General features: G+C 42.1%; 1 protein-coding gene and 1 long non-coding RNA gene across 6 annotated transcripts in view; one reads left to right on the forward strand and one right to left on the reverse strand.

Annotated features, from left to right (window-relative positions):
- Window positions 1-10,396: 10,396 nt before the first annotated feature.
- Window positions 10,397-23,358, forward strand: LOC138143083 (uncharacterized). Of its 2 annotated transcripts, none has more exons than XR_011163600.1 (3): window positions 10,397-12,226; window positions 15,215-15,342; window positions 20,334-23,358. It is a non-coding gene; the product is annotated as an uncharacterized lncRNA (long non-coding RNA). The 2 variants fall into 2 exon arrangements; XR_011163605.1 differs by lacking the exon at window positions 10,397-12,226 and adding an exon at window positions 14,913-15,012.
- The window catches only part of KATNIP (katanin interacting protein), a 220,562-nt gene continuing 206,357 nt past the window's right edge, over window positions 12,562-26,766 (reverse strand). For all 4 annotated transcript variants that reach the window (XM_069064208.1, XM_069064202.1, XM_069064194.1 and 1 more), the window contains 3 exons: window positions 24,913-25,073; window positions 24,662-24,750; window positions 12,562-15,230 (listed from right to left, as the gene is read on the reverse strand). In XM_069064208.1, coding sequence (XP_068920309.1) covers window positions 15,172-15,230; window positions 24,662-24,750; window positions 24,913-25,073 — 309 coding nt within the window. In that variant the 3' untranslated portion in view covers window positions 12,562-15,171. The remainder of the gene's footprint in view (window positions 15,231-24,661; window positions 24,751-24,912; window positions 25,074-26,766) is intronic.

The raw sequence follows: 26,766 nt of genomic DNA on the forward strand, positions 1-26,766 counted from the left end.
AGTTCTAATATCCCCTGGGAAAGTGGAAGAGGCAAATACTAATCTATTGTCACCCATTATCACACAATCCCACATAGGCACAGTAGAACATATAAAGTGTTGGATTTGGAGTCAAGAAAACTTGTGTTCAGAACCCACTCCTGACACTTAATAGTTGTATGATAATGGGTAGATCGTCTCTTCAAGCTCCAGTTTTTCATCTATAAAATGAGACAATATAATAAAAATACTACTTGTTGTTCAGTTATTCTTAGTCATGCTTGACTCTTTGTGACCCCATTTGGAGTTTTCTTGGCAAAGATACTGGAATGGTTTGTCATTTCCTTCTCCAGCTCCAGGCAAACAGGGTTATATGATTTGCCCATGATCACACAGCTAGTAAGAGTCTGAGGCCAGATTTGAACTCAGGAAGATGAGTCATCTTGAATTCAGGCCCAGCACTCTATCCACTGGACCACCTAGCTGCCCTAAATAATACTTAAATACCTAACTTAAAGGATGGTCACAAGGTTCAAATGACACCACATTAAAACCTTAAAGAATCATGTAAATGTCAGTTATTAGTTAGTAATAGCATGTAAGTTGATGTTGTTTTATTTACAGATGAATTTATCAGGTTGACTTTAACAGAATAAGCCCCTTGAAAAGACTGAACAAAGTATAGGGAGTTTTGTTGGGGAAAATGAGAAAGGCCCAAGTGAGGGACATCCTTGGTCCTAGAAGAGGTCACTAAAAGATAAACGCTGCGAATTTTGCCATTGGCCAGGTTCCTCTCCCAGGATCCCCCCAACCCCGGTGAGCAATGAAATCATTTGACAACCAAAGTGATGGAGAGGAAATGAGCCCGGAGAAGAAAGATGGTTAGTTAGGGAGAAGAATTGATCCTTTCCCACCAAGATTTATTAGCCAGACAGACAGGAAATCACTCTAGCCAGGCACTCTGTCCCTATCCTTTAACGCTTCCCCATCAGCCATGGGATTGACTTGGTAATTGCTTTTCTAGTTCACATTTCATCCTCCGCTGACATGATTGCATTAAGGGCAACATGGGTTATGTGATGAAGGGATAGGTGTTTCTCCCCAGGACTGGAAATCATTCCAGGTATTCCTGAAGAGCCTGGTCACACTTTTCTCCTGAGTAGGTTGTGACATCCAAATCAGGAATGAGGGGATTAAAAAACCAAGGCGATCACAACTGCTCATACTTTTATCAGCTTTAAGATATATTAAGTGCTTTCTTCAAACTAACCATGTGAATTAAATCATGCAAGGATTTGTACACCCATTTTATAGGTGAGGAAACTAAGACCAGTGAGTTCAGGTGACTCATATGCTCATATTGCTGGTAAGTTTCATAGCCAGAACTGGAACCAAAATCTCCTGAGTCCAAGTACAGTGCCCTTTCTACTATGCCAAGGTCTCCCCAGGAACTCCTTCAGGAATTTGATCTCTGGAAACAGCTGCAATAACCCAATGGGATACCCCAGTAACTTTTTTTTTTTGCTTTTTGGAGGAGGGAAGGCAGGGCAATTGGGGTTAAGTGACTTGCCCAAGGTCACATAGCTAGTGTTAAGTGTCTGGGGTCACATTTGAATTCAGGTCCTCCTGACTCTAGGGCCAGTGGTTCTATTCACTGTGCCACCTAGTCACCCTGGCCCCAGTAACTTTTGATGAAGGATCCCAAACAGCAAAGGAACCAACTCTCATAAGTGCAGGGGAGATCCGGTGTCCTCCCTCCCTAGGACCATTCCTTCCTCCATGATTTACTTGACTTTAGTTGTTTAAAGCCATGTGGGGGGCAAGGAAGGAGAAAGGAGGCTGTTCCTTCTTTCTATTGCTGACCCCAGTGCCTAGTAACTGACCTTGCAGCCCCTCTTTTGCCCCAGGAGCACTAGTGGATGGAGTCACTTTACTAGTGACCAGGGAAAGACCCTTTTCTCTTCTCCCTCTACACTACTTTTCTTGGTGATCTCATCAGCTCCCACAGATTTAAGCACCTCTATACCAATGATTCTCAGATCTACCTGTCCTGTCCTAACCTCTCTGCTAACCTCCAAGTGCTTCTCAGACATCCCAAACTGGATGTCCAGTAGACATCTCAAATTCATCATCTTTTCCCTTTAAATCTTTCCAACTATTGAGAACAACACCATCAGTCCCCCCAAGGCTCACAATCTGAATGTCATCCTTGCCTCCTCACTATCCAACCTGTTGCCAAGGCCTGTCGATCTCACCTTGGCACATCCCTCCAATACACTCCCCTTCTCTCCTCTGACACTGCCACCACTCTGCTGCAGGCCCTCATCACCTCACCCCAGGACTATTGCAATGGCTGATAGGTCTGCCTTGCTTAGTTTTCTTCCCACTCCAATCTATCCTCTATTCAAAGTGATTTTCCTAAAGCATAGGTCTGACCATGTCACATAGCTACTCAACAAATTCCAGTGGTTCCCTACCATTCCCAGAATCAAATACCAAAGTTCTCTGTTCAATTGAAGCTTTTTATAACCCAGCCCTTCTCCAGCTCCCCCTTTTCTAATCTTCTAATATCTTCACCCCTCCCTTTACTCTTTGATATAGTGACACTGGCCTCCTGGCTGTTCCACAAAAAGATACTCCATCTCTCAACTTGAGGCATTTTCTCTAACTTTCCTCCATTTCTGGAATGCTCTCCATTTTCATCTCTACTAGTTCCCTTGCTTCCTTCAAGTCCCAACTAAAATAGCATCTTCTACAGAAAGGCTTTCCCAATTCCGCTTAACTCGAGTGCCTTTCCCATTTATCCTGTAGCTTGTTTGTACACATCTGTCTGTTTGTTGTCTTGCCCGCTGGATTCTCAACTCCTTGAAAGCAGGTGCTTTCTTTTTACTTTTTTGTATCCCCAGCCCTTAGCACAGTGCCTGGTACATTACTATGTGCACTTAATTAGCTACTAATTGAACATAGGAAAGATTTATTATGGATGCAATAAAGGTGGAAATTTGGAACAAAGGATTAAGGTGAATGAGGTAGAGGACACTTGCTGAAGCAGCTCCACTGAAGGGTTCCTACCTCCCATTCCTTTCCATGGGACCATACAGAGGATATTAGAATTGAGAAAACTGGTTGGAGGGAGTCAGGGCAGCACACCCAGACAGAAAGACAGCCCTTGGAGATTTGTTGAAAGTGAAACACTTAAAATGATTCTGTACAGACAGGCAATCAGAAAATGAGTGGGAGTTATAAGGTCTTTCTAGCTCTAAGTCAGCAAGAGGCTTGGGGCAGAGGTCCTGCCTTTGGTGCATAGGAGATTAAAAGATACACAGTGGGTTACTTGACTTGCTACTCTGTTTTCCAAGACCTTGGACCCTGGTGACAAGACTTTCCTTTTGGAGAGGAAAAGCCTACCATAGCTTAGGTTCTGAGAACTGACAAGTTCTTCTGTAGGAAGTAGCAACTAAGACTTTTCCCTAATCTGATACAGAATATGTGAGGGCTCTGCTTTTCTAACAGCTATGCTAAAAGAGATGGCAGAATCCTCTACACTTCCTCTGATTAGGAAAAGGTAGCATCCTAGCTGAGGCCAGAAGCCAGAAACTATAAGCATAGAGAGATTCTCTATATGACATCATACCTAATGATGCCACATATGAACCAACCAGCACCAACCATGGGATAATTGAAGCACTGTTTAGTTGCAGCCATGTGAGACCAGTAGGGAGCAGTGCCCAGAAGACTACATGCTAAGCCATATACCAGGCAGAAATTGCATGCCTGACAGAGATTGCCCACCATGCCAGACCAGCAGGAGTAGTACAGTGAAATCACCAGGAAACATGAATGGTCCAGCAGCATCAGAAATGTGAATTGTTGCCCTGGCCAAAAGTGTGTGCCCTTCTATAGATGTGCTCTGGCAACATATGGTCTTATGTGCACATACATATTTGTTCCTAGGTGGAGCCATCCTCCCATGCGTAGTGTGTGCAGTCATGAGAGAACATGCCTCATGATTTAAGGGTGAAACATTCTATTGCTACTTTTCTTATTATGCTATTTCATTAAACATCTTTGCTTTAAACTAATTGTGACATTTGGCTAACTAGTAGGAGTAAACACAATGGCTGCAAAGAGATCAAAGAAAGGGGAATAGGATCCATATGCATAAAAATATTTATAGAAACTCTTTTTGTAGTAGCAAAGCACTGGAAACTAAAGAGATATCCATTAATTAAAGAATGGCCAAACAAATTATGGTATATGGATGTAATAGAATGCTATTGTACAATAAGAAATGATGAAAGGTATGGTTTCAAAGAAACTATATCTGCAAGAATAAATAAGAGTGAAGTGAACAGAACCAAGAGAATGGTTTATACAATAATGACAACATTGTGAATATAAATCATTTTGAAAGTCTTAAGAACTCTGATTTAAGGTGATGAGCACCCAGGATTCCAGAGGACACATGAAGCATGCTACCCTCCTCTTCAGGGTGATGTCCCATATTGAGGCATATTTTTTTGCACATGCTCAGGTCAGGAATTGGCTTTGGTTGGTTGGGCACATTTGTTATAGGGGTTTTTTTTTTCAATGTGATGAGATGTTGTAAAGAGAAAAAAAAAATAGATTTTGTGAGACACTGATCTCCACCAATAAGGAGAGAGTCCTGTACAAATGTACTTTGGAACAGGGGTAATAGTTCACTGAAAAAAAGTAAAAATTTAAAGAGTACACACACTGGTGAGGCTCATGATAGATTTCTGAGCGGATGCAGGCCTACCCTTGAATATTAGGTAAGCTATTTAAGGGATCCATATGTGAAAACCACAATCCAGAATTGTGGAATGAGGGGATCTTACCCCAGATCCAGCCATCTGGCATAATCTTTTGGGCTAAAGAGCTTCTTTCTCCCATCTAAGTAGACTTGGAGGGGACACCAATTCAGTGCCCTTGCTCCTCAGGGGATCAGAGAATTAGACCTGTTGGAGGCCAATTAGAGGAAGCTAGGCAGTGATCAGAGGAAGATTAGAGCTGGAATTTCACCCCATGGGGCTGGCTGCAAGCCACAGACTATAGCCTAAGAGCTGCTCAAAGCTGTCTGAGGCTCCCAAAGGGACAGAAAGCTCTTAGGGCCTGACATGCTGGCAAGAATGGAACACGTTGGGGACAGGACATCTGTTTTCCAATGCAACACTCTCTCCTATATTCTGCACTTCCTCCTTGAGGATGATGTAGGTTCCTTGGAGGAGTCTATGGTTTGTTGTTCAGCACCTGAAACTTGCTGTGACTTTGGGCAAATCTGTCCTGGCTGGTGCAGCTGGTGTTGTAATGAATAGAGGACTGAGTCTGGAGTAAGGAAGACTTGAATTCAAATACTGCTTCAGACACTAACTACAAGTCACTTAACCTCTGATTGCCTCAGTTTCTCAACTGTAAAATGGAGATAAAAATGGCACCTACTTCTTAAGAGTAGTGAAAATAAAATGAGATATTGTAATGTGCTCAGCATAGTGTGCTGTACAAAGGCTTGGGCCCAAGTTATCTCTGTCAAATTAGACTGAATTTGATTAGCCCAGCTCCAACTTTCTATGTTCTGGTTCCTACCAGTTTTGAACTTCTACATGCTATGATCCAAGTTTCAAGGTCCTTTTCTCCTCTAACATTCAGTTCTGGCCTCTCAGTCCACCCTCATTGACTCATCTAATTTCTTTTTTTCCTTTGCTCCTTGAGATCCCAAATAATAACAATCTCTATATAGTGCTTCATCATTCACACAGTAGTCTTTCATGCTTTAGGGCACAGAATAAATGTTTGTTGACTGACTGGTAGACATTTTCCCATGTGAGTTCTAGAAGGAAGGTAGGGTCACTCTGAGGCATTTGCTGGGGGACTGTAGTCCAGGTTCTGTGGAGAGAGGAAGGATCCCTTGAGATTAGTTCTGTGCAGAGGGGAAGGGACAAAGATACAGAAACCAAATTGCCAACAAATCTGTTAAATGAAGGCTGACTGATGGGGATGGTGGGAGGCCACCAGATGCAGGGGCAGTGTGCTGTAGAGTACTGTACTTAGGGCCTAGGCCCTGTCACTGACTTGCTTTGCATCCTTAAGCAAGCTGCTTCTGTATTCTGTGCTTTGGTTTCCTCTTCTGCCAAAAGGGGGTGTTAATCCTACTGTGCTCTCTCATAGAGCTACTATAAGGATGGAATCAGATGGTGAGTGACAGCACTTTAGGGAAATTTAAAAGTTATTATAGGAATAATGTAAGTTTTGCAATGAAATCTCCATTACCCAAAATTCTGAGGGAAGAATCTATTTTGGATAGCCAAGTTTTCCACTTTATAGGATCATAGATCAAGAACTGGAAAGAACCTCTGAAGTCATATAGTTCCGCCTACTTATTTTTACAGATGACTCCCAGAGAAGTAAAATTATTTGTCCAAGGTCACACTGGTTAGCATTAGAAGCAGGACTGAAACCCAACCCTACCTACTACAAAATTTAGTGCTTGTAATGGTAAGGAAATTTGAAGATTTTCCCTGCCCCTTAATAGTCCTAGGGAATTCAAAGAGCTTCTCTGTCCCTTAATGGGCCTCACCTGGAGCCCAACAAGATAAGCTTGCTTAGGGGAAGCTTGTTTTTCAGGAAGGCTCACACCTTTTGTTACTTTGTAATTAGGCAGTGGGTCAAGAAGGCTGATGACCTCTGACCCTGGAGAAGGCTTTATATACTTTGAGGTGAGGTTTTGCTTTGGGGCTCACTTATAGGAAGAATTGTATGATTTGGCCAGATGAGACTTTGGGTAGTTGTTGAGCCCCCTGCCTTTCAAAACCCACATGTTGCTGCTTCTCTCTCTGGTAACTATGTATGCATGTAGTGGTCAGACCGCTAGAAGCCCTCTCTATTGAATTGTGTTATTTTCTCTTTCTGTATTTTTCACCTGTTTGTAATTTCTGTTTGTATTTTCTGAAGTTCAGGGTGCTGACTTTCCCCTGAACTAGGTAAATGATTAAACTAAGACTGTTAATCCTTTTTGAATTGCTTTCCTTTAGAAAAAAAAACAAAGCAAAGAAACTGTGTTAGCAGCCATCCTGGGTATGCTAGGGTGCTTGCTGTTAGTGTTCTGTCCTTCTTTGCTACTCCCTAGAAAACTGGACACTTACTGCTTTATTATTCTCAATTATAATTAATATCACTAATTTTAGATATTAATTATAAGTGATTATGATATATTATACAATTAAAATATAGTATTTTTATTCTATAATACAATTATAATTAATAGCTATAATTAATATTAATTACCATTAAGAATAATATATCACATATATTATATTTCATATAATGAAACATTAATTAAAATGTTAATTATAATTAATATTGTTACAGAATTTCCATTAAATTTGATGTTATTATAATGATTAGTTATAATTAATATTATTGACAATTTACATTTTAGAGTACTTTACATATGAATCTCATTCCATTCTCACCTCTGCCCTATGAGTAAATAGTTAAAATGATATTATTCCTACTTATTAAATGAAGGAATAGAAGCTCAAAGACAGATTAAGTGACTTGCCTTAGGTCATACAGGGCCAGCCACTGGCAAAGCCAAGTCTTGAACCCAGGTTCTCTGACTGTACGGTGTCCTAAGCCTTGTAGCACCAGAGTCTATGGAATACAGAACAATGTCACCTCATTTATTTGGCATTTCCAAATAAGTGAAGTTTCCAGGTAATTGAAGTTTATTCCTTTGCTCCAACTTTGATGGAAATATTACCAAAATGTGCAGCAGACTTCTCTTCCTTTTCCAATAGGGCATAATGAACACAGCTGAGACATTTTTTGATGATTCTGGGTCATTATTATGAATATTATTCATTGTTGTGCTAGTCAGGGCAGTAAGAGAAAAAGAAAATCCTTCCCACAAATATAATTCTAAGTGTTACACATGATTTTTCAAATGTGTTCATTTTAATTAATATTGTGGTGCGTTGGGGCATGACTGAGGTGTCTTTAGGACTGTTGGCATCTACATTTGGCACTAGGCTTTTAGATTTCTTGCATCTGCTTTTTCAGCCTTTTTTTTATCTTCCCCTTCCCTGTTTGAGCTGTTGGCTATCCTTTTTTGATCTCATGCCTCCCAGTAGTTTCTCCTCCCCTTTCCTCTCCCCCCTGTCCCCCCCCCCCAGCCTCCTCTAATTTCCTACTTTCAATCTGTTATGGACTAGGGAAGCAGATAATGAAATTAGCTCACATGTGTATGGCAGTTTACAAAGCTTTTCCCTCACAACTACCTTGTAAGACCACCTTCTGAAACTGCTATTCACAGGCTGAGAAATCAAAATGACTGACCCATAGGCACACAGTTAACAAGTAACAGGGCTGAGATTTGAACCCTTGCTCTTCTGGCTTCAGGATCTAGTGAACTTTCCACTAAGCCATACTGAAGCAAGCCTCTTTGAGTTCTGTAAAAACCAGAGACTTTCTCAGTAAATATAAAATTAAGCAAGGATGACTCCTTTCCCCAGTGTTATCTGATATTATCCTGGAAATGTTATAAAATAAAGTAAAAAAAAATTATGTGCAAAGTAAAAATTGGTATGCATTGAGGGTCCAAGAGACTTTACCTATAAGTAAAGTGCCTGGACTTTGTGGCATCTACTTAAGCTGGTTGGAAGCTAATGAAAATCATGGATCATCAGAACTGGAGGGGATCCTTTGAGATCACTGAGTGCAACCTTTTATTTTACAGATTATGCATCTGAGGCACAGAGAGGTTGAATGAGTTACCCAAGGCTGCACAGCTAGTACCTGAGCTAGGATTTAAACTCGTGTCCTAATGCCAAGTCCAGTGAACTTGCTACCATCCACTTCTAGGACCTTTGCTTTATTCCACATAGAGGAGGTGGCACAAGGTCCTGAGTTCAAATACTGACTCAGTTGCTTAATAACTATGTGAACTGGAGCATTTAAACTCCCTAGGTCTTAGGTTCCTCATCTCTAAAATGAAGTTCGGAGTAGATGACTGAAAGCATCCATCCCAGCTCTTTCAACCTTCCTATCTTTCCAGATTGAAGTGTGGTATAGTGGAAACAGCATTGTACTTGGAGTTGGACAGATTCAAATATGGGATCTGCAACATGCTACATATGTGTCTCAGTTTCTTATCACACAGTCTGAGGAATTGGTGAGACAGGCTCATTTCCTTCCCCCACCCCCTGTGCAAGGTTGGCACACTCAAGCCTGTGGTGGGCATTGCCCACACTAAGTGGCACTGACTAGCTTGGCAGAATTAATTACAAAAGGGTTATGTGCCTTCCCAGGGGAAAATTCAGGTTGTTATCAGCCCCTCGCAGCTGTAGACCCCTGGAAGCTGCTGAGCAGATGCTTCAGTTCCTACAAATGGCTGGCGAGCAGCAGCCTTACTTCAGGTCAAGAGTAAACTCACTGGACTCTTTAATGATGACCGACAAGCACTGTTGGTCCTTCCCTGCATGTAGGGAGGCAGAGGTCACCGGGCTCATGAAAAGCAGTGGGAAGCCAAACATAATAGGACGTCATTTGCATAGGATTTGCATGTCATTCAGACACACTCCAAATAACCTCCAAGTCTCCAGTCCTTCCAGAAAGTCTTCAGTGCCTATTCCTTTCCCTGCTAAACCTTCCGGTGTCAGCATTGACAAGACCCAACTAGAAAAATTCCAAACTGGACTGCCTTAGGAGCTGCCCACTCAGATCGCTGCCCAAGGTAGTAAAATTCTTTTCCATGGCCTGACAAAAGCTGTAGGTGTAAGCTAGGTGCTGAAGCTTCCATGAAGGTTTCAGCAGCTGTAGAATCAAACTGGATTGGAATAAATAGCTCAGGGCAACCCAAGTTCTTCTCTCAGCTTTTCAGTTCTGTTCTCTGGCCTGGAACTGAAGCTCCAAGTTACTCTTTCAAATCTGAAGCTAAACTTTCCATCCTAGGAGGGTTTTGTAATAATTATTAAATATCTGCTGTGTGGACACAGATTAAAAAAATAAGACAAAAAACAAACACCAGCCCTTATGCTTAGGAAGTTTACACCTCCCAAAGGGGAGGAGGTAGGGGGAGGTCAGGAGGGGTGGAAAGAGACTGCAAAATAATCTGTTCTGGAAAATGAGTTAGACCAGCCAATTTCTAGCTAGCATTTATATAGCACTTTGAGGTTTGCAAAGTCTTTACAAATATTATCTCATCTAATCATCACAACAACCCTGGGGGTAGATACATTTTGATCCACATTTTATATATGAGGAAACCAAGGAAGGCAGGGGTTAAATGAATTGTTCAGGATCACACAGCTAGTTAAGTGTTTCAGGCTAAGATCTTCCAGCTCTATTTTTCAATGTTATTTGATGTTCTAATGTATCTATGTCTTCATCAGGTTGGGATTTTGAAAGAAACTAGCCATCATGGTGCAGTAAAATCCTGGATCAGGAATTAAACCACCTAGGTTCTGGCTTCTACTTTGTAGCTAACTTGCCAGGTAAGTCATCCTCTTTCAATCTCAGCTTCCTTATCTGTGAAATGAAGCTATGCTTGAGTATATACTGAGTATTTTTCTCAGGTCTTGCTGAGGCTGCTTCATGTGACCACATGCTTGGAGCTGGAGAGAACCTGCTGGATAAAGGTTATCCAAAACAACTCCTTCATTTCACAGAGGAAGACATTTTAGCCCAGAAAGGTTGGATTTCCCCAGAGTTGCACTGGGAGTACATGGTAGAGCCAGGATTTAAATGCAGGTCTTCAGCACGAGGCTTTGCACACTTAAATGCTTGTTGAATTAAAGGTCAGACTTGATCTCTATGGTGCCTTCTCATTCTTTAAAAAAAAAAAGTTTCCATTCTTCCAGTTGCCATAGGAAGCGTTTCAACCCTTCCAGGTTAGTTGAAGGAGGGGAAAATACAAAACAATGCATAATCCAAAAATAATCAAAGCATGTGGTTACATACACACACACACTCATTCTCCATGATTGGTTGCCGTGGAAAATCCACTGAGTGGAAAATGCACCGCCAGGCAACTGCCATCTCTTCCCTGGTGCTGTCTGGTATACCTCCATTTTTGGAAGTTACTTGGCTTTGTTTCAGGCAGAGCTGGCTTTTTATGCCCTTCCACAAGTTCTCCTGTTGGCTACATGCTTAGTACTTCCACCCCAAAAAGCCCAGAGAGGAGGGTACCAGTGGTGGGGGAAGTGTGGGTTGTCGTGGAGTGATGCCCTCTGAAACGCTCCAGGAATGGTGGCCTTGAAGCATCAGAGCCCCAAGGTTCAGGATTGCAGCAGTATTTCTCTCCTGTTTCTCACGACAGTCTTGAGCTTGCTGAGTGATCAGGCAAACAGAGGGAGGCTGCTGTTCTCCATATGTGTTTCCTGGTTGGGAAATGTCAGACCTCAAAATGTGCCCAAAGAGGTCTAACAGATTCTCCTAGCACAATCTGGTTCACCACTGCTTGATGAGCTGGGTAATTTGCCTTGGAAAGCACTGGGGGAGAGGGGGAGCCTCATTTCTTTCTTGGTGAAGCAGGTTTACTGCATAGTTGGAAATGTTGAGAAATCCCAATCATTTGATCTTCCTGGGCTTTGTTGCATATACTGTTGCTGGTTACCATCAAAGCTGTGATTTCTTTAAAACCGAAGGGTAGATTGTTTCCTGTTAATTACACCAAGACAGCTGCCTTTCTCTAAAAACCTGGAACTGCTCCTTAGCTCCTGGTCCTTTCTTAGTACTCTCTCTCTCTGGCAGTCACTCCACTTAATTTTTAAATTTCTTGTCTAATCTGTGCACACAAAATAAACAAGTCCCTGAGAAGCCCCTCTGACAGCAGCCTTGAACGTGATTTATTCTCACTCGTCACGGTGGGGAGATCAGGGGAAAAAATAGGCCAGAGTTGGAAGTAAGATGCGGAGGGAAATGAATGCCTCATTGGAAACCCTGAGCCAAGACCAAGGTCAAATGTTTGTCAGGCTCAGTGGGCGACTGACAGTGTGCAGCAGCCCCTCCATGTACTCGGGCATTCACTCTGTGGGTTGGTCAGGCGTTGGTGGGGCCCACCCTCGAGGGATGTATTAATGAGGTGATGTGGTAATAAGCAGCCTTGTGGGCTCTTTAAAAATTCGTCTGAGCTCAGGCCTCATCCTTGGTGACAAGCTGAAGCTGAAAGTGATGGAAGGGCCATGTTTCTAGAATGCAGGAGGAGGCAGCCCTGGAGGAAGTCAGACAGGTGGGTCCTGAGCTGCAGCTGCTACCTTTCCTTGCTGTCAGAATGCTGAGTTCAGTCAGGTACCTGCCACCGGTCAGCCTCTGGTCCTCCCTTTGAGGAGAGTCTTGTGGATGAAAGCCAGAAATAAGAAGGGGACTAGACTCTGGGGCTATTGAGAAACCTCAGTGTATTTTATTTATTCCTTCTTTTTTTCCTTCTCTCCCTTGTTCTCTCCTTCCCACTCTCTTTTCCTCCCTCCCTCCTTCCCCATTAGCTAAGAGAAGAATGCCTTTTAATTGGGAAATATCTTTAATTGACTCCTTGACCACCACTCCCTCCTCCCAAATAAGACAACATTTTTAGAACATATTTTATTGACTTTTGGAAAAAAAAATAATATAAATCTCTTTGAAGTTGAATGTCTGTACAATCCTTTTCTAGCTTTGTATGGTCCATACAGTTATAGAAATATCAGCAGAGACGGTGTGTGTGTGTGTGTGTGTGTGTGTGTGTGTGTGTGTACTTATACAGACAATTATGACTCATACAAATGGCTTAAGTGTTAGGCTGGTCATGGAGTGTTTTTTTTTTTTTTTGTAGTTTTGTCAGATGCCTGTAAATTCACAACAGGGTTTTGGATTGCTAACCTAAAAGCTACATCTGACCTTCTTTCTATTTTTCCCTCCTGTAAGAGCTTGGTCATGGAGGACAGTTCATATACTATCCTACACACTGGGAGCATTCACCAAGAGCAGAGAAGCCGGGCTCTTGAAAAGCTGAGTAAATGATAAATTTTAGTTAGGAGGTGCAAATCCTGATCTTAATATCACCCACAAGTTACAAATGGAAAGCACATTTGCATAGCTGCTTACGTTTAATCTGCAAATCTTGTAAAATATTTGTTCAGGTTTTCTGTTGCATAGTAACATACTTACAGTACATGGGCTGTCTCTGGGCTGGGTGCCAGAAAAACAACAGATTAATATTTGGAACAAGAAATTACCCACCACTGGGAAACCAATTAGTTCCCTGATAAGAACTTGGTATATAGATGGAAGTAGATGTATTTTGAGCTGCTCATGGAACAGGGGTTGAGGCTCACTTGTTCCCCACTGTGGGGGGCTGCAGGGGGAGGGGAAGTACTGAATGTGCTGGTAACTTGGGGCTGGTGAAAACAGCAGCTGGGACCATTATACTGGAAGGACCAGATACTCCAAGTCTAAAGGTTTCCAAAGTGTTAAAGAGTCCTGTGGTCTTATCCTTCAGGGAGCTTGCAGGGAAATAACATGGGGGATGAGCCCTTTTCAGGTCAAAATGCAGGGGCCTGAGGAAATAGTAAATGAGATGGCAACATCCTATTCTTTGAGGAAAGTGCTGGAAAGCAAACATTTGCCCTTCATTCACCAGGAATCTGACTTCAAGGTGCTCTATCCTACCCCAAGGGGAACATCACTGGCTGATCTGCAGTTTCCCCAGATTTCAACCCACCTCTCCAGGGATATAATGTCACTAACCTTGGGCTGCCTCTTTGAAGCGAGGAAATTTTGCTTTTGATTCAATCTGCTGCCCTTCTGTGTCAGGGGGAGCTTCTGCAGCAATGGGCCAAGGTAGCATCCTCTTTCTGGACATACACCAAGCAGGGAGCTGGACTGGGCTCTGGGAGGCAAATGTGGCCTCCAGCCCTCTCCTCACTTCAGGTCAAGGCTGGTCTGTATTCCCTGGGTCAAAGTTCAGGGAGATATGGGGACCCAGGCGGCCTCTAGGCTCTCTTCTGTTAGTTTCTTTGTACTGCTTTAAAGAAAGGGATGGAATTTCCTTTTCTATATGACACCTAACATTATATACTTTCCTTCTTCAGGTTTCAGCCTGACCTGGAGAGTTAAGAGATAGTTAAGACCCAAGAACTGTATATATGTGTGTGTGAATGTGCACAAACATGCACACACATGCATATGCACAGAAAGTATGGAGATGCTTCTCATTTTTAGCAACTCTCCCAGGGACACCCCTCCACAAAGAATTTGGGAGGAATGGGGCAAGAATGAGAGTCTGCATGAACTAGGTGGTCTATGTGGAAACTTCCATGAGTATGAGCATGAGATGTTCCATTCTCTGCCCCAAAACTGTTCCATCAAATAATGAAAGGGCGAGTTACATTTACCAATAATGGCCACATCGTCTACCTGATTACATAATATGTCCCTCACACTGGTCCTCGAAGGAAGAGTAGGGAGGGACAGCTTCCCTCAGCAGTCCCCAAGTGCTTCCTCACCCAAAGAATGAGCAGTTGGGAGCATGTCCAGAAGCAGTAAGCTGGCCCTTGGCTGTGGCCCCAGCCTCTTTCCTGTAACTACTGAGCTCACACTCTGAGGGCTGGCCCACATGCTGGGGGGAGATGCTCTCTTGTTCATATTGGTTCTTCCTCCTTTATACCAGGCTCTTTCCCCTGTAGGCCAATTTCCCATTACAGACTTTAAACTGGCTTTTCCTGCAGCTGCCTGAGCCTGACAAGGTACCCAGTAAAGGACTCAGAGAGAGCAAAAGAGGAACTAAGTAGAATGGCAAGTAAAACAAAACAAAAAACCTCAAAATCCATTAGAAAAATACAGTTCAAATGGCCCTTTGTCCTCCAGGTTTGTATACAGCAATGCCTGTATTTTTTTTCCAAGCAATTTAACCTCTGAATCTCTTCTTCCCCCATCCCCAAACAGACTCCAATCCACGCTGACTGTTATCCCAGCCCCCTCTTGATTGGTGGTGTTAACTGGAACTCAGTTCACATCTCTCCTGGATTTCCAGTTGGCAAGGTACCAGACCCAAATGCAAAGGGCAACACTTGCCCTGAATTTAACATCCATCAATAAACCTTCCCCTGGCCTGTGAGTGGAAGGATCTCTGCTGGGGGGAGTCCTGGGGTGTCAAAGCAAAGAGTTGGCTAGAACACACTGTTTTCACTCTTCAATCCGTCAGTACCTTCTCCTCCTCACTGTTTCTTTCTCACTTATGCAGGTCTTGGGCCGTAAAGCTGTTGAGAGACCACAATACATGGCATTACAATTCATTATGAAGGAGAAGCCCATTAACACCAACAGACTGAGCTTGAGTGAGCCTCAGTTTTCCAGTCAGCAATGGGAAAGGTGAGAAAGGACTGAAGGAAGCCTGACTTGTTCATAAGATTATGTCTTTTATTAATGAGTAGATCTGGGAAGTCCCAGAACCCATGTGTTCTTTGAACCCCTCACACCCCCATTTGTTATAAGAAAAGGGGACAAGGCATTGTGAGAAAGGGAAATTAGACATGGAAAGGGCATTAGACAGGGAATCAAGAAACAATGGTTCAATTCTCAGCTCTGTGACTTTGGGAAATCATTTCTCCTCTCTGGGTCTCAGTTTCCTAATCCATAATTCAGGCAGTAAGATTAGGTCATATTTATGATCTTTTCTAGCTCTATTTTAAAAATATGTATATATATATATGTGTGTGTGTATATATATATGCATATATATGTATATATGTGTATATATATATATATATAAAATTCTAAATTCTAATGAACTGGGTTCCAGAAAAAGAATGCTTTCAGAAGTTGTGTGTGTTATGTGTGAGAGATAAAGATGGGAGAGGAGGGGAGATGAAGGGAAAGAGGGAGGTAGAGAAAAAGGAAAGATAAAGACAGGGGAAAAGACAGAGACATGAGGGAGAGAGGAAAGAGAGAGACAGAGAAAGAGACAGCAACACATGCGGAGAGAACACTGGTTGATACTGTATTACAGAAGTGCCTTAGATACTGTGAATGCTGTTCCCAAGCTAGCTGAAGGTTAAGACCAAATTATAAGATGTTAAGAACTGGGTGAAATCAGGTAACAGGGCAAAGGTGAAGAGGCAAAGAACTTGGTCTGAGTACTCTACAGCCCAGGATCAGACTGGGATTAAAGGGTTAAATTTGGCAGACTCTCCAAGGTCCATTGTTGAAGTAACCAGAAGGTGAAGGCAGTTGCTGATGGGCCATCTGCCTCAGATCTAGAATTCTGATGCCCTTTCTTCTAGCCCCTTGTCCTCCCTCCTCTATCCCTAGGACCCTTCAACCCAGTCCCTCTAGCTCCAGGGGTCACCTACATGCTGGGGGAGTTGGGCCTAGGTAACACTTCTTAGGAGAAAGTCCAGGGGTTTTAGAAGACAGAAAATTCAATAGCAGTAGGTTGTGATGGGGCAGCCATGAAGGATAATATGCATAAAGGTGTGTTTTTTGAGCACACCTGTGATATCACTAATACAGGGAAATGGTCTATGAGGAAACTCTTCCTACCAATCTAGATGGGCATCTGCTCTGCAACTCGAGGTCTTAAAGAGTTACCTGGATGGCTAAGAGATTAAGTGATTTGCCCAGGGTCACATAATGTGTCAGAAGCGGACTTGAATCCTTATCTTCTTGACCTCAGGGTCAGCTCTACCCACCATACCACAATGGCTCTCATGTGGTGTTAGGCTGAATCAATAGGTGCACAGTGCCTCAGGTAAGGGAAGTCGGATGGTGCCTGCTTTCTGCCCATGTCAGATCTGATCTCAGAATGTTTCTGTGAGTTCTGGGTGCCATATTTGGAGAGGGAGAGTAACAAGGTAGAAAGCGCACATTGGAAAATACTCTAGGATGAGTGGGCAGGAGACCATGTTATAAGAGGAGAATCAGTTGAAGGAACTGGGGATGTGTGGACTAGAAAAGAGAAGACTTGGGAAAGGCATGGCAGCTGTCTTCAAATGTCTGCAGATCTGTTTTATGGGAGAAAGATTAGTATTGTGTTGCTTGGCCCCAGGGTAAAACTGGGAACAATGGGTATATAGTACAGGGAGATGAACTTTGGCTTGATATAAAGAAAAACTTTCTATTGATCAGAACTGTCCAAAGGTAGCATGAGATGTCTTAGGAGGCGCTGAGTTTCTATTTACTGGAGCTCTTCAAAGGAAGGCTGGCTAACTTGTTGAGGTCACTGTTTCTTATTCCTGTTTTTTTGGGAAAAGAAGAAGAGCTGAATAAGGGGGAAGAGGACTGTGAAGGTCCTGCAGGTTTGTACTTCCAAAGAAGGTCACAAGGAGTACAGAAGAGAAATTAGGAAAAACCTGAGGATAAGCTGAAGGGGAAGAAGGACTCAATATAACAGAGGACTGAATTTGAAGAAACAAAAAGCAGGTTGGAGGTATAAAGATTTGCAGAGAACTAAAGGAAAAGGAAATTGGCTAGGCAAGGCAAATAAAAAAAAGTTTAGTATAACAATTTAGTAAAGTAAATGGGAAAGTAAAGTAGTTTGGAGAAACAAATAAGAGGTTAGTGAGAGAAGAGAAAGAATATAGGGTATAAATATATAGTTCTTTATTTACTCAGAGTTCATCACCTCCCTCTGGAGATGGATAGCATTTTTTATCCTGAGTACTTCAGAATTGTCTTGGATCATTATATTGATCAGTGTAGTTAAGTCTTTTATAGTTGTTCATTAATACAATATTGCTGTTACTGTGTACAATGTTCTCCTGGTTCTGCTCACTTCACTCTGTTATCAGTTTATATAAATCTTCCCAGGTTTTTCTGAAACCATCCTGTTCATCATTTCTTACAGCACAATAGTATTGTACCACAATTATATGCCACAACTTGTTCAGCCACTCCCCAATTAATGGGTATCCCCTCAATTTCCAATTCTTTGTCACCATAAAAAGAGCTTCTATAAGTATTTTTGTACATATGTGTCCTTTTCCTTTTTGTTTGATCTCTTTGGGATACAGACCTAATAGTGAGATTACTGGATCAAAGGGTATATACAGTTTGATAACCTTTTGGGCATAGTTCCAAAGCATTCTCCAGAATGGATGAACCAGTTCACAACTCTACTAACAGAGAATTAATGTCCCAATTTTCCCACATGCCCTCCAACATTTGTCATTTTTGTTTTCTGTCATGTTAGTCAATCTGATAGGGGTGAGGTGGTACCTAAGAGTTGTCTCTAATAGTGATTTAGAAATTTTTTTTCATATGACTACAGATGGCTTTGATTTCTTCTTCTGAAAAGTGCCTGTTTATATCCTTTGACTATTTATCAATTGGAGATGGCTCTTACATTTATAAATTTGATTCAGTTCCCTATAAAATATATAGTTGTTTAGAGAAAGGAAAGGAAGTCATATGTGGCTGTCAGGTGGTAAAAAGATGAATGTCTCCTCCCATTCCAGGTTATCAGGGACGAGGAAGTATCCCTAAAGCAAAACAAAAACAACAGAATTTCAAGAAGGGGGTAGGTGGGAGAGAAATGAACAAAAGTGAAAAAAACCCCACACAATATGAAGCCCTTCTGAGGATGACAGAGCTGGTCTTATTGATATGAATAGTAAAAAGGACCCAAAGAAGCTATTGGGCAAAAGTAATTAGTCAACATAGATCAGAGGAAGAAGAGGAGAGTAGTAGTAGGGAATGACTTCCTGCTCAGGGCTACTGAGGCAAATTTTTGTTGACCTGACAACCACAGAGAATTTGGTTGTATTCCTCAGGTCTGTATTAAGAAATGTATATGAATATGTGCATATTTATATATATAGATATACATGTAAATATTTATATATAGAGAAAACAAGATCTATTAAAATAAATTACTACTACCCATTTATTGTGATTCCCATGGGTACAAAGTATGTTGTCAGTAGGAATTTAGAAAACATCCCCATAGATGATAAACTGAAGACCAGAGGAACAAAAGGAAACCTTCCTACTGAAAGCAAAGGATTCAGAAGAGTAACTGGCTAAGAAGAGGATTTATGAGAATAGGGTTTGGCTAGACAGACAGTAACGACAGAGTCCTGGACAAACATGGAGGACATCTAACAAAGGCTAGGAAGAATGTCTTAGCCTGGTGTCTTGCAAATCTAATCCAAAGGACTTTAAGATAAAAAGAATGGTGGAACCTCTTAGGAGAGCAATAATGAAATGAGAATTACATCTCAGATAACCTGAAGGTCAAAAGGGACAAAATCAAAGAAAGGAGAGAATAGTATAACTTGTGGCCTCAAACACTAACATGAAAATGTCCTACATATAGAAACAAGCCAGAGGTACAAAAAGTGCTAATTCAAGGAGATGAATCTGGCTTTATGAATATCCATAACACACAGGAGGGATGAGACCCATGCCTGGGAAATGGTAATGTGAACTGGTCTGCCTTATTCAAAATGAAGTGGAGTGAGGGATCACTGTAGATTTCAGATATAAACTCATGTGAAGAACATCCAGGAGCCCCACCCCCAGGAATGGCTAGAGGGGAGTCCAAAGGAAAACAAGCATTTTGGTAAAACAGAAGCAGTTTGGTCATCAGGAGGGGGTACACAAGCACCCACCTGGGAAGAAGAAGAGGAAGTCTGAGGAGTTCAGGAAATAGATTTTGAGTGCGGGATTGTAGCATGACATGAGGGTCCTTTAATAATCTCTTGGAGGTTCCCTCTCTGTCAAAACCAGAGTAACTAACAACTAGATTTGCTTTAATGATAACTTCATCATTCAAGAAGGGGTGGAACCAAAAGGGAACATTTTTTTCTGGATCTGATTCTCACTAACACAGAGAAGATGGTTGCTGAGGGTGGATAGAAATTTTGTCTGACACAGAACTTAGATTTGGGGAAGGTCGGTTTCAAAGGCATCAGAAGAGAGATGGGTTAGGATCCCAAGGTCTAATATTCTACAAGAAATGCCAGGATGGTTGCAAAACTCTAAAGAATGCCAGGAAACAATTCTGGAGAGGGAAGAAAAAGGAATGTCATATGATAAGAGTAATACAGATGCAGAAGGAACTCACCCAACAGAAGACAGAAGTAAAGAATTACTAGAAGCATGTGGCACAGGTCTGTAAAAATCAATGCCAAAAGTGTAAGGAAAGCTAAAGACAATAAAAATAGATATTGTGGTGTGTGTGTGTGTGTGTGTGTGTGTGTGTGTGTGTGTGTGTGTCTCAAGCTACATTGGGAGAAAGAGGAGAATCAAAGAATGTGTAGGACCATTGTTAGAGGGGGACAAAGTGATTATAGTATCCAACAAAGGGAGAGTACAGCTGTTAAGTGCTTCTTTTGTCTGTTTTTTTTTTTCCCTCTGCCAAGGAAAGCGACCTTTCAACTGCAAATGGAAGAACAAAGATGGTGCTGAAACTTAAAATGAGTGCGCAAGGAGATGGTAAGATGGCACCTAAGCTGCTCTTGGTGAATGTGCATCACCTTGCTCATATGAAGTATACCATCAGGTACTGAAAGAATGCCAGACTGCTAAGTCAGTCAGTGATATCTGAAAGATCATGGAAAATGGGAGAAATGTCATAGGAGAAAGTGGAGAAAGGCAAATGCTGTCCTGATTTTCAAAAATGGAAAGAGAATAGAATCTGAAAACTAAAGGCCAATGAAATTGATTTCAATTTCTAGAAATCTTTAAGATTAGACCTTTAAAGAGAATCTGAAAAAAAAAATCTAGAGATGGCCACAAGAAATTACAAAAAGTCGGGCTATAAAAATGCATACCCTTTGACACATGTATAAAAATATTTATAGCAGCTCTTTATGTGGTGTCCAAGACCTGGAAATTGAGGGGATGCCCATCAATTGGTGAATGGTTGAACAAGTTGTGGTATATGAATGCAGGAATACTATTGTGCTATAAGAAATGAGGAGCAGGCGAACTTCAGAAAATCTTGGAGAGACTTATATGAACTGATGCTGAATGACATAAGCAGAACCAGGAGAACATTGTACTCAGTAACAGCCATAGTGTGAGATGACTGACTTTGATAGACTTAGCCCTTCTCAGCAATTCAAGGACCTAAAACAATTACAAAGGACTCATGATGGAAAATGTCATCCACATCCAGAGAAAGAATGATGGAGTCTGAATGCAGAGCGAAGCAGACCATTTTCTTTTTTTGTTTTGTTGTTTTCTTTCTCATAGTTCCTCCCATTCATTCTAATTCTTCTGTACAACATGACTAATGTGAAAATGTTTAATAGGAATGTATGTGTAGAGCCTATATTAGATTGCATGCCATCTTGGGGAGTGGGGAAGGGGAGAAAATTTAAAACTCATGGAAGTAAATGTTAAAAACTAAAAATAAATAAACATAAAAAAAGAAGTTACAAAAAGTGGCATGGCTTCAAGGATGCCTTGCATCAGAATCACCTTATTTCTTTTTTTTTTTTTTGGATGGGGTTATTAAACTGGTAGATCAGGGATATTTTGTAAAGATAATTTACCTAGATTTTAATAAAGCATTTGGTGAAGTGCTTCATAGTATTTTTAGGGAAAAGACTGAAAGATGTGGGTTAGATGCTGTAGCTGGATGGATTTAGAGCTAGCTGAATGGCTGGACTCAAAGAGTACATCATTAATGGTTAATGTCATCTTGGCAGGAGATCTCACCAGTAGAGTTCCTCAGGGATCTCTGTACTCTGCTCTCTGCTATTTAAGATTTTTGTCAGAGACTTGGATAAAGGTATAGCTGGCACACTCCTCAATTTTTTAGATGACAAAAAGTCAGGAGGGATGGCTAACGTGCTGAATGACAAAGTCAAGATTCAAAATGGTCTGAGCAGGCTCTATAGAAGTTTGGGCTGAATCTAATAAAATGGAAATCATTAGGGTTAAGTTTAAAGTCTTACATTTGGGTTCAAAAAACCACCTTCAAAGGTACAAGACTGGCCAAGTATTATTAGGTATGGCACGCTGCCTAAAAAAATCTGGGGGTTTTTAATGAATGACCAAGTATGGCAGCCAAGAAAGCTGATGTAATCTTGGTTTTTATTAGACAGAACATAGAGAGCTTTCAGGAATAAAGGTGAGATAGTCTGGTTGCACTTTGGTCTGGCCAGCCTATATCTGGAGGACTGTGTTTGGTGCTAGGCACCGCAGTTCAAGAGGGACATTGATAAGTTAAGGAGTGCTCAGAGGTGGCCAACCAGGATCAGTTAAAGAAACTAGAGATGAGAAACTAGAGAAAATTCAGGGGACACTTGATAACTGTCTTCAAATATCTGAATGGTTGTCGCGTAGAAGAATGAATAGACTTGTTCTATTTGGCCCCAGAGGGCAAAGCCAACAACAATGGGTAGAAATTGTGAAGAGACAAATTCAGGCTTTGTAACAATTAGAGCTGCCCTAAAGTGGAATGGGCTGCCTCCGGTAATAGCACCTTCCTTCTCACTGGAGATCTTCGAGCAGAGGTTGGATAATCATTTGTCAAGAATACTAGATTCCTTCTGGGGATTCCTTCTGGGACGTGGCTTGGGCTAGATGACCACTGAGGTCCCTTCCAAATTTAAAATTCTATGATTCTGTGGATGACATAGAGAACCTTCTCTCTCAGGTAGATTACTGTGTTCTCTGTGATCAGTGTCCCTCACCATCATCATCCTTTGTCGGGATTATGATTTCATAACAGATTTCCCGGGGACAAGCTGGGGAGCTTGGGTCTTCAGTCCTCCCAAATTATTTTCTCTATTCCAATCCCAGCTGAGAGGTAACAGTTAAGGAGAATAAAGATGAGTGATTCCAAAGGTGGCATCAGAAAGACAAGCACAGGGACCCAAAGGGCAGGGGGCACTGGTGTCAGGGACTAGTTAGGGAAGTCAAATAAAATCAAGGAGACTTTTATTGCTCTGGCAAAGAGATGTGAGTAAAAATATCAGCCTTACAATTGTGGCCAGTATTCAGGGACTTGTTTCCACTTAAGGCAGGCTGATTGTTCCCTTGGGTGAAGGTCTCATGCAACTAGGTTACTGTCCAAAATTTAGGAAATTGCCTTGTGCAGAGAATTTCCAGCTGAGCTATTTTACACAAATGGCAGAGGGGTACAAGGTCAATTCATAAAGCAAACCATCAGAGAATGTCAGTGAAATAAATAGGAGACTTATGGAAAGGGAATGAAAGAGAAGTGGACAGAGACCTGGAAAGACAAGTCTATGATTAGCACAACCAGTGCTGTAGCCTGGTCATGGGAGAGCCACTTAACAGGTGGTTAGTTCTGATCTGAATCCATGCTAACAGGTTCCTAACTCCTCAATGCTGAAATGGCCCCAGTCCTAAGATTTCACTAAGATCCCCAAAATAGACACGTGTGAGGAAAGGATAATTTAGTGAAAGGGTAATATCATTGAACCTAGGTCCTAGTGTGAGAAGGACCCAGCCACATACCATCTACCATGACAGGAAGGAGTTGATGGAATGCTATTACTGGTAAGGTCATTGTTCTGCCGTGGAAAATGGAAATTATAACCACAGATTTTTGGAGCTGGAAGAGACCTTAAAAGTCATTCTAATCCAATCCAATCAAGTCCTCCATTATACAGATGGAAAGATTCACGACCACTGAGGTAGAGTGACTGGCCCAAAGTCACTCTGCATATATGATGAAGCTGGGACCAGAGTCCAAGCCACTTAACTCTCAGTCCTTTGCTTCCTTCACCATGCCTAAGCTCCCTTCCCTGGCACCTCAGAGTTTTGTGAGGGTCAGATTTTTAAAATACAGGTGAGTTCCTTTTAAATTGGGAAGTGCTATAATGGTAAATTGGAAAGCAACCAAGATGGAGAAGTTTGTAAAATGCTAGGTCTGCCCTCAATGCCACTTAAGGTTCCTTCTGATTCTTAAGGTCTCTGAGACTAAATAAGCGTTAGTTCTCATTACAGAACCAGAGTTGGGAGGGCCTGCAAAGGGCTATTTAGCTGAACCCCTAACTAAATGAGCATCCTTGCCACAACCTCCCATGCAGGGGCCACTCTGCTTCACCTTGAAGGTCATCAGTCACATCGATTATTCTTTCTGTCACAGTAAAGCTAGAAGGGATCTTTGAAGACACTGAGCCTAACCCCCTCATTTTATAGATGAGGAAACTGAGGTACAGGGACATTAAGTGAGGTACCCAGCATCACAGAGCTCATAGCATTTGAACCCACATCCTTCTGACTCCTAGTCCAGCACCTTATTTGCAAAGCCACATCACCAATTTAAGACTAAGAGCCATTAGAATAAGGATTTAATTGTATCTACCATTTGGCCTTCACAAAGACTGGGAAGTATATATTTTAGAAAGATTCTCCATGATAAACACTGACACCAAAGGGTTTTTTGGTTAATCCCGAGTTATCTAAAAAAAAAAGTAATTAACCAGGACATCCCATTCCTTAAATATGCTGGTTAATCAGGACTTTGTCATATGATTTAGTGCTAAGACATGATAGAAAGGTCCCTTTCCAAAGCACCTGCCAACATCAGCTAATCATCCCCACAGTCTAAGGCTGGCCAGGGTCAGAAACACACCGACTTTGGATTGAGAAGAGGACAAGAAACTTGGGGAATAGAGGCTTTACGTGATGAGCTCGGAGTCAGTCTCAATTTTGGTGAACACTAAATAAGAGATAGAAGGCTCTCTGTGAGAGAAATGAAACTGACCTGGGTCAGCAGCCGTCTGTTTCTTTTTGGAGTTGGTAACAATTTGATTTTCATTCATCATCCGGACATCCTGATCCTCAACATGATTACTGCAGAAGTAAGAAAATGGGGAGATTCAATCAATCTTCTGGGCTAAGACATGGCCATCATCAATCCTCTGTGAGAATCACCATCTGGCTTACTGAAGCCTGCCCCAGAAAGGACTGCAGACAAACGAGACTGCTCTTTCCCATTAGGTCTTGCTCACAAACCTGATAACGGTGTACTTCTCTCGATGGCAGATCTCCTCATCCTCTGTAAAGAGAATGGTGTGGTAGGGGACTATGGGATCACAGGTAGGCAGGATGCCATGCACCACATGGCTGACCATGTCCAGGATTCCATTGTATACTAACAAGTCATCAACAAGGAGCTAGAGAAACAAGAGGCAAAAGGACAATGACAATGGTGAACAATGATAAAAGGATGGGACAATAAAGACCTCTGGTTTACTCTAATGATGCCTCCTCACATGGGGCCATTACAGTGATGTGCCCAGAAAAATTCCTCATCCCCCTCACTGGGCAGCTCCCATCTCACCTAAAACTATCACTTGAATTGAGTCTGGAAGCTGTAGCTTAAGAGGAATGACTAAGAGCACTGTCATGAAAGGCCATCTGAAAGTCTTACTGTGTGGAGAAAGAGGAAGAGACTTGTTTTAACTTGCTCCAGAGGGTAAAACTTGGACCAATAAGGAACTGTTATAGGGAAACCAATTTTGGCTCAATATAATTATGGAGGTGCTGTCCAACAATATAACAGGCTGCCTTAGGAAGTAGTAATCACCATCTGTCTAGATTCTGGAGAAGAATGACACTGGAGGGGAGGTTAACACTTCCAACTCTAAGTTTTTGGGCAAAGTTGTTACAGAGGGACTCCTTTAGACTGTTCTGAATTGGTAGCCTCTGGGTGGTGATCAGGCGTAGGATGTTATGGCAGGGAATGTATCCCAGCTGGCTGGGGTAGCTGGGTGGCATTAGTCTTTCCCAAGGACACCATTCTAGTTGGAAGTACATAGCCAAACTTGGGCAAAATGCCCCACTCCTCTAAGGGCAGGGGTGGGGAACCTGCAGCCCTTTGAATCCAAACTTCATAGAATAAATCCCCCAGGGATTTGGATTTGAGGACCTAGAGGGCCATATGTGGCCTTGAGGCCACAGATTCCCCTTGTCCAGGGATACAAAGGATTCAGTCCCTAGCCTGTGGGGGGGGGGACAACATGGAGAGTTAAGTCAATGTAAAATATATAATTAGTAACTATATACTAATATACTTACTGGCTGGGAGGTGGGGATTTGGAAAGTAAGAGGTGGCATTTGATGCAGCCCTGAAGGGAGGTAGGGATTCAGAAAGGCAGAAGTAAGAAGGGGCATGGATCTAGGCGTTTTAGGTGGGACAGCTTATACAAAGTCACAGAGGCAGGAGATGCCATGCTGTGTATGGTGAATAGAAAATAAGCCAATTTGGCTAGGATGTAGAGTGCTTGAAGGGGAACACCATGAAAATCTTGAATGATGGGCTAGATCCAGACTATGAAGGTCTGGAAATGCCTAATGGAAGAATTTATCCTTTCTCCTAGAGGCACCAGGAAATTACTGAAGGTTCCCAAACAGGGCAGTGACATGGAGGAAAAGACATGGGGGGCACCCTCCCCCACCCCCTAGAGACACCTTTTAAATCTCCAATCACAAAGATAAAGACACAGCTATTTGAGTGAGATGGTGTTTATAGGATGCAACCCTTAAAGTGAAAAGTCTCTATAGACTCTGTGAATAAAGACCACCTCCCAAGAGATAGCAGGGTTTCAAAGGAGCAGAGTACAGAATTCAATGGCAGGGGAAGAGGTTGCAGAGCTAACAGTACTGGGACTTGAACCCAGGTCATGATTCCAAGTCTGGAATCATGTCTTTCAAGAGCAAAACTATGACTTTTTGATTTTTTACCAGTCTCACGGATGCAAAGGGGCAGCACCACAGCTGGGCGTAATCAGAAGGGCTTGACAGCAGGGACCTGCGTCCCAAGGGAAAACTTGCTCTCCTTATTACATCTTAAATTCACAGTATTCA

This window comes from Petaurus breviceps, unplaced genomic scaffold (assembly GCF_028583685.1).
Source record: "Petaurus breviceps papuanus isolate PSGF00001 unplaced genomic scaffold, PetGlider_PUasm1.0 138, whole genome shotgun sequence".
Taxonomy (NCBI): domain Eukaryota; kingdom Metazoa; phylum Chordata; class Mammalia; order Diprotodontia; family Petauridae; genus Petaurus; species Petaurus breviceps.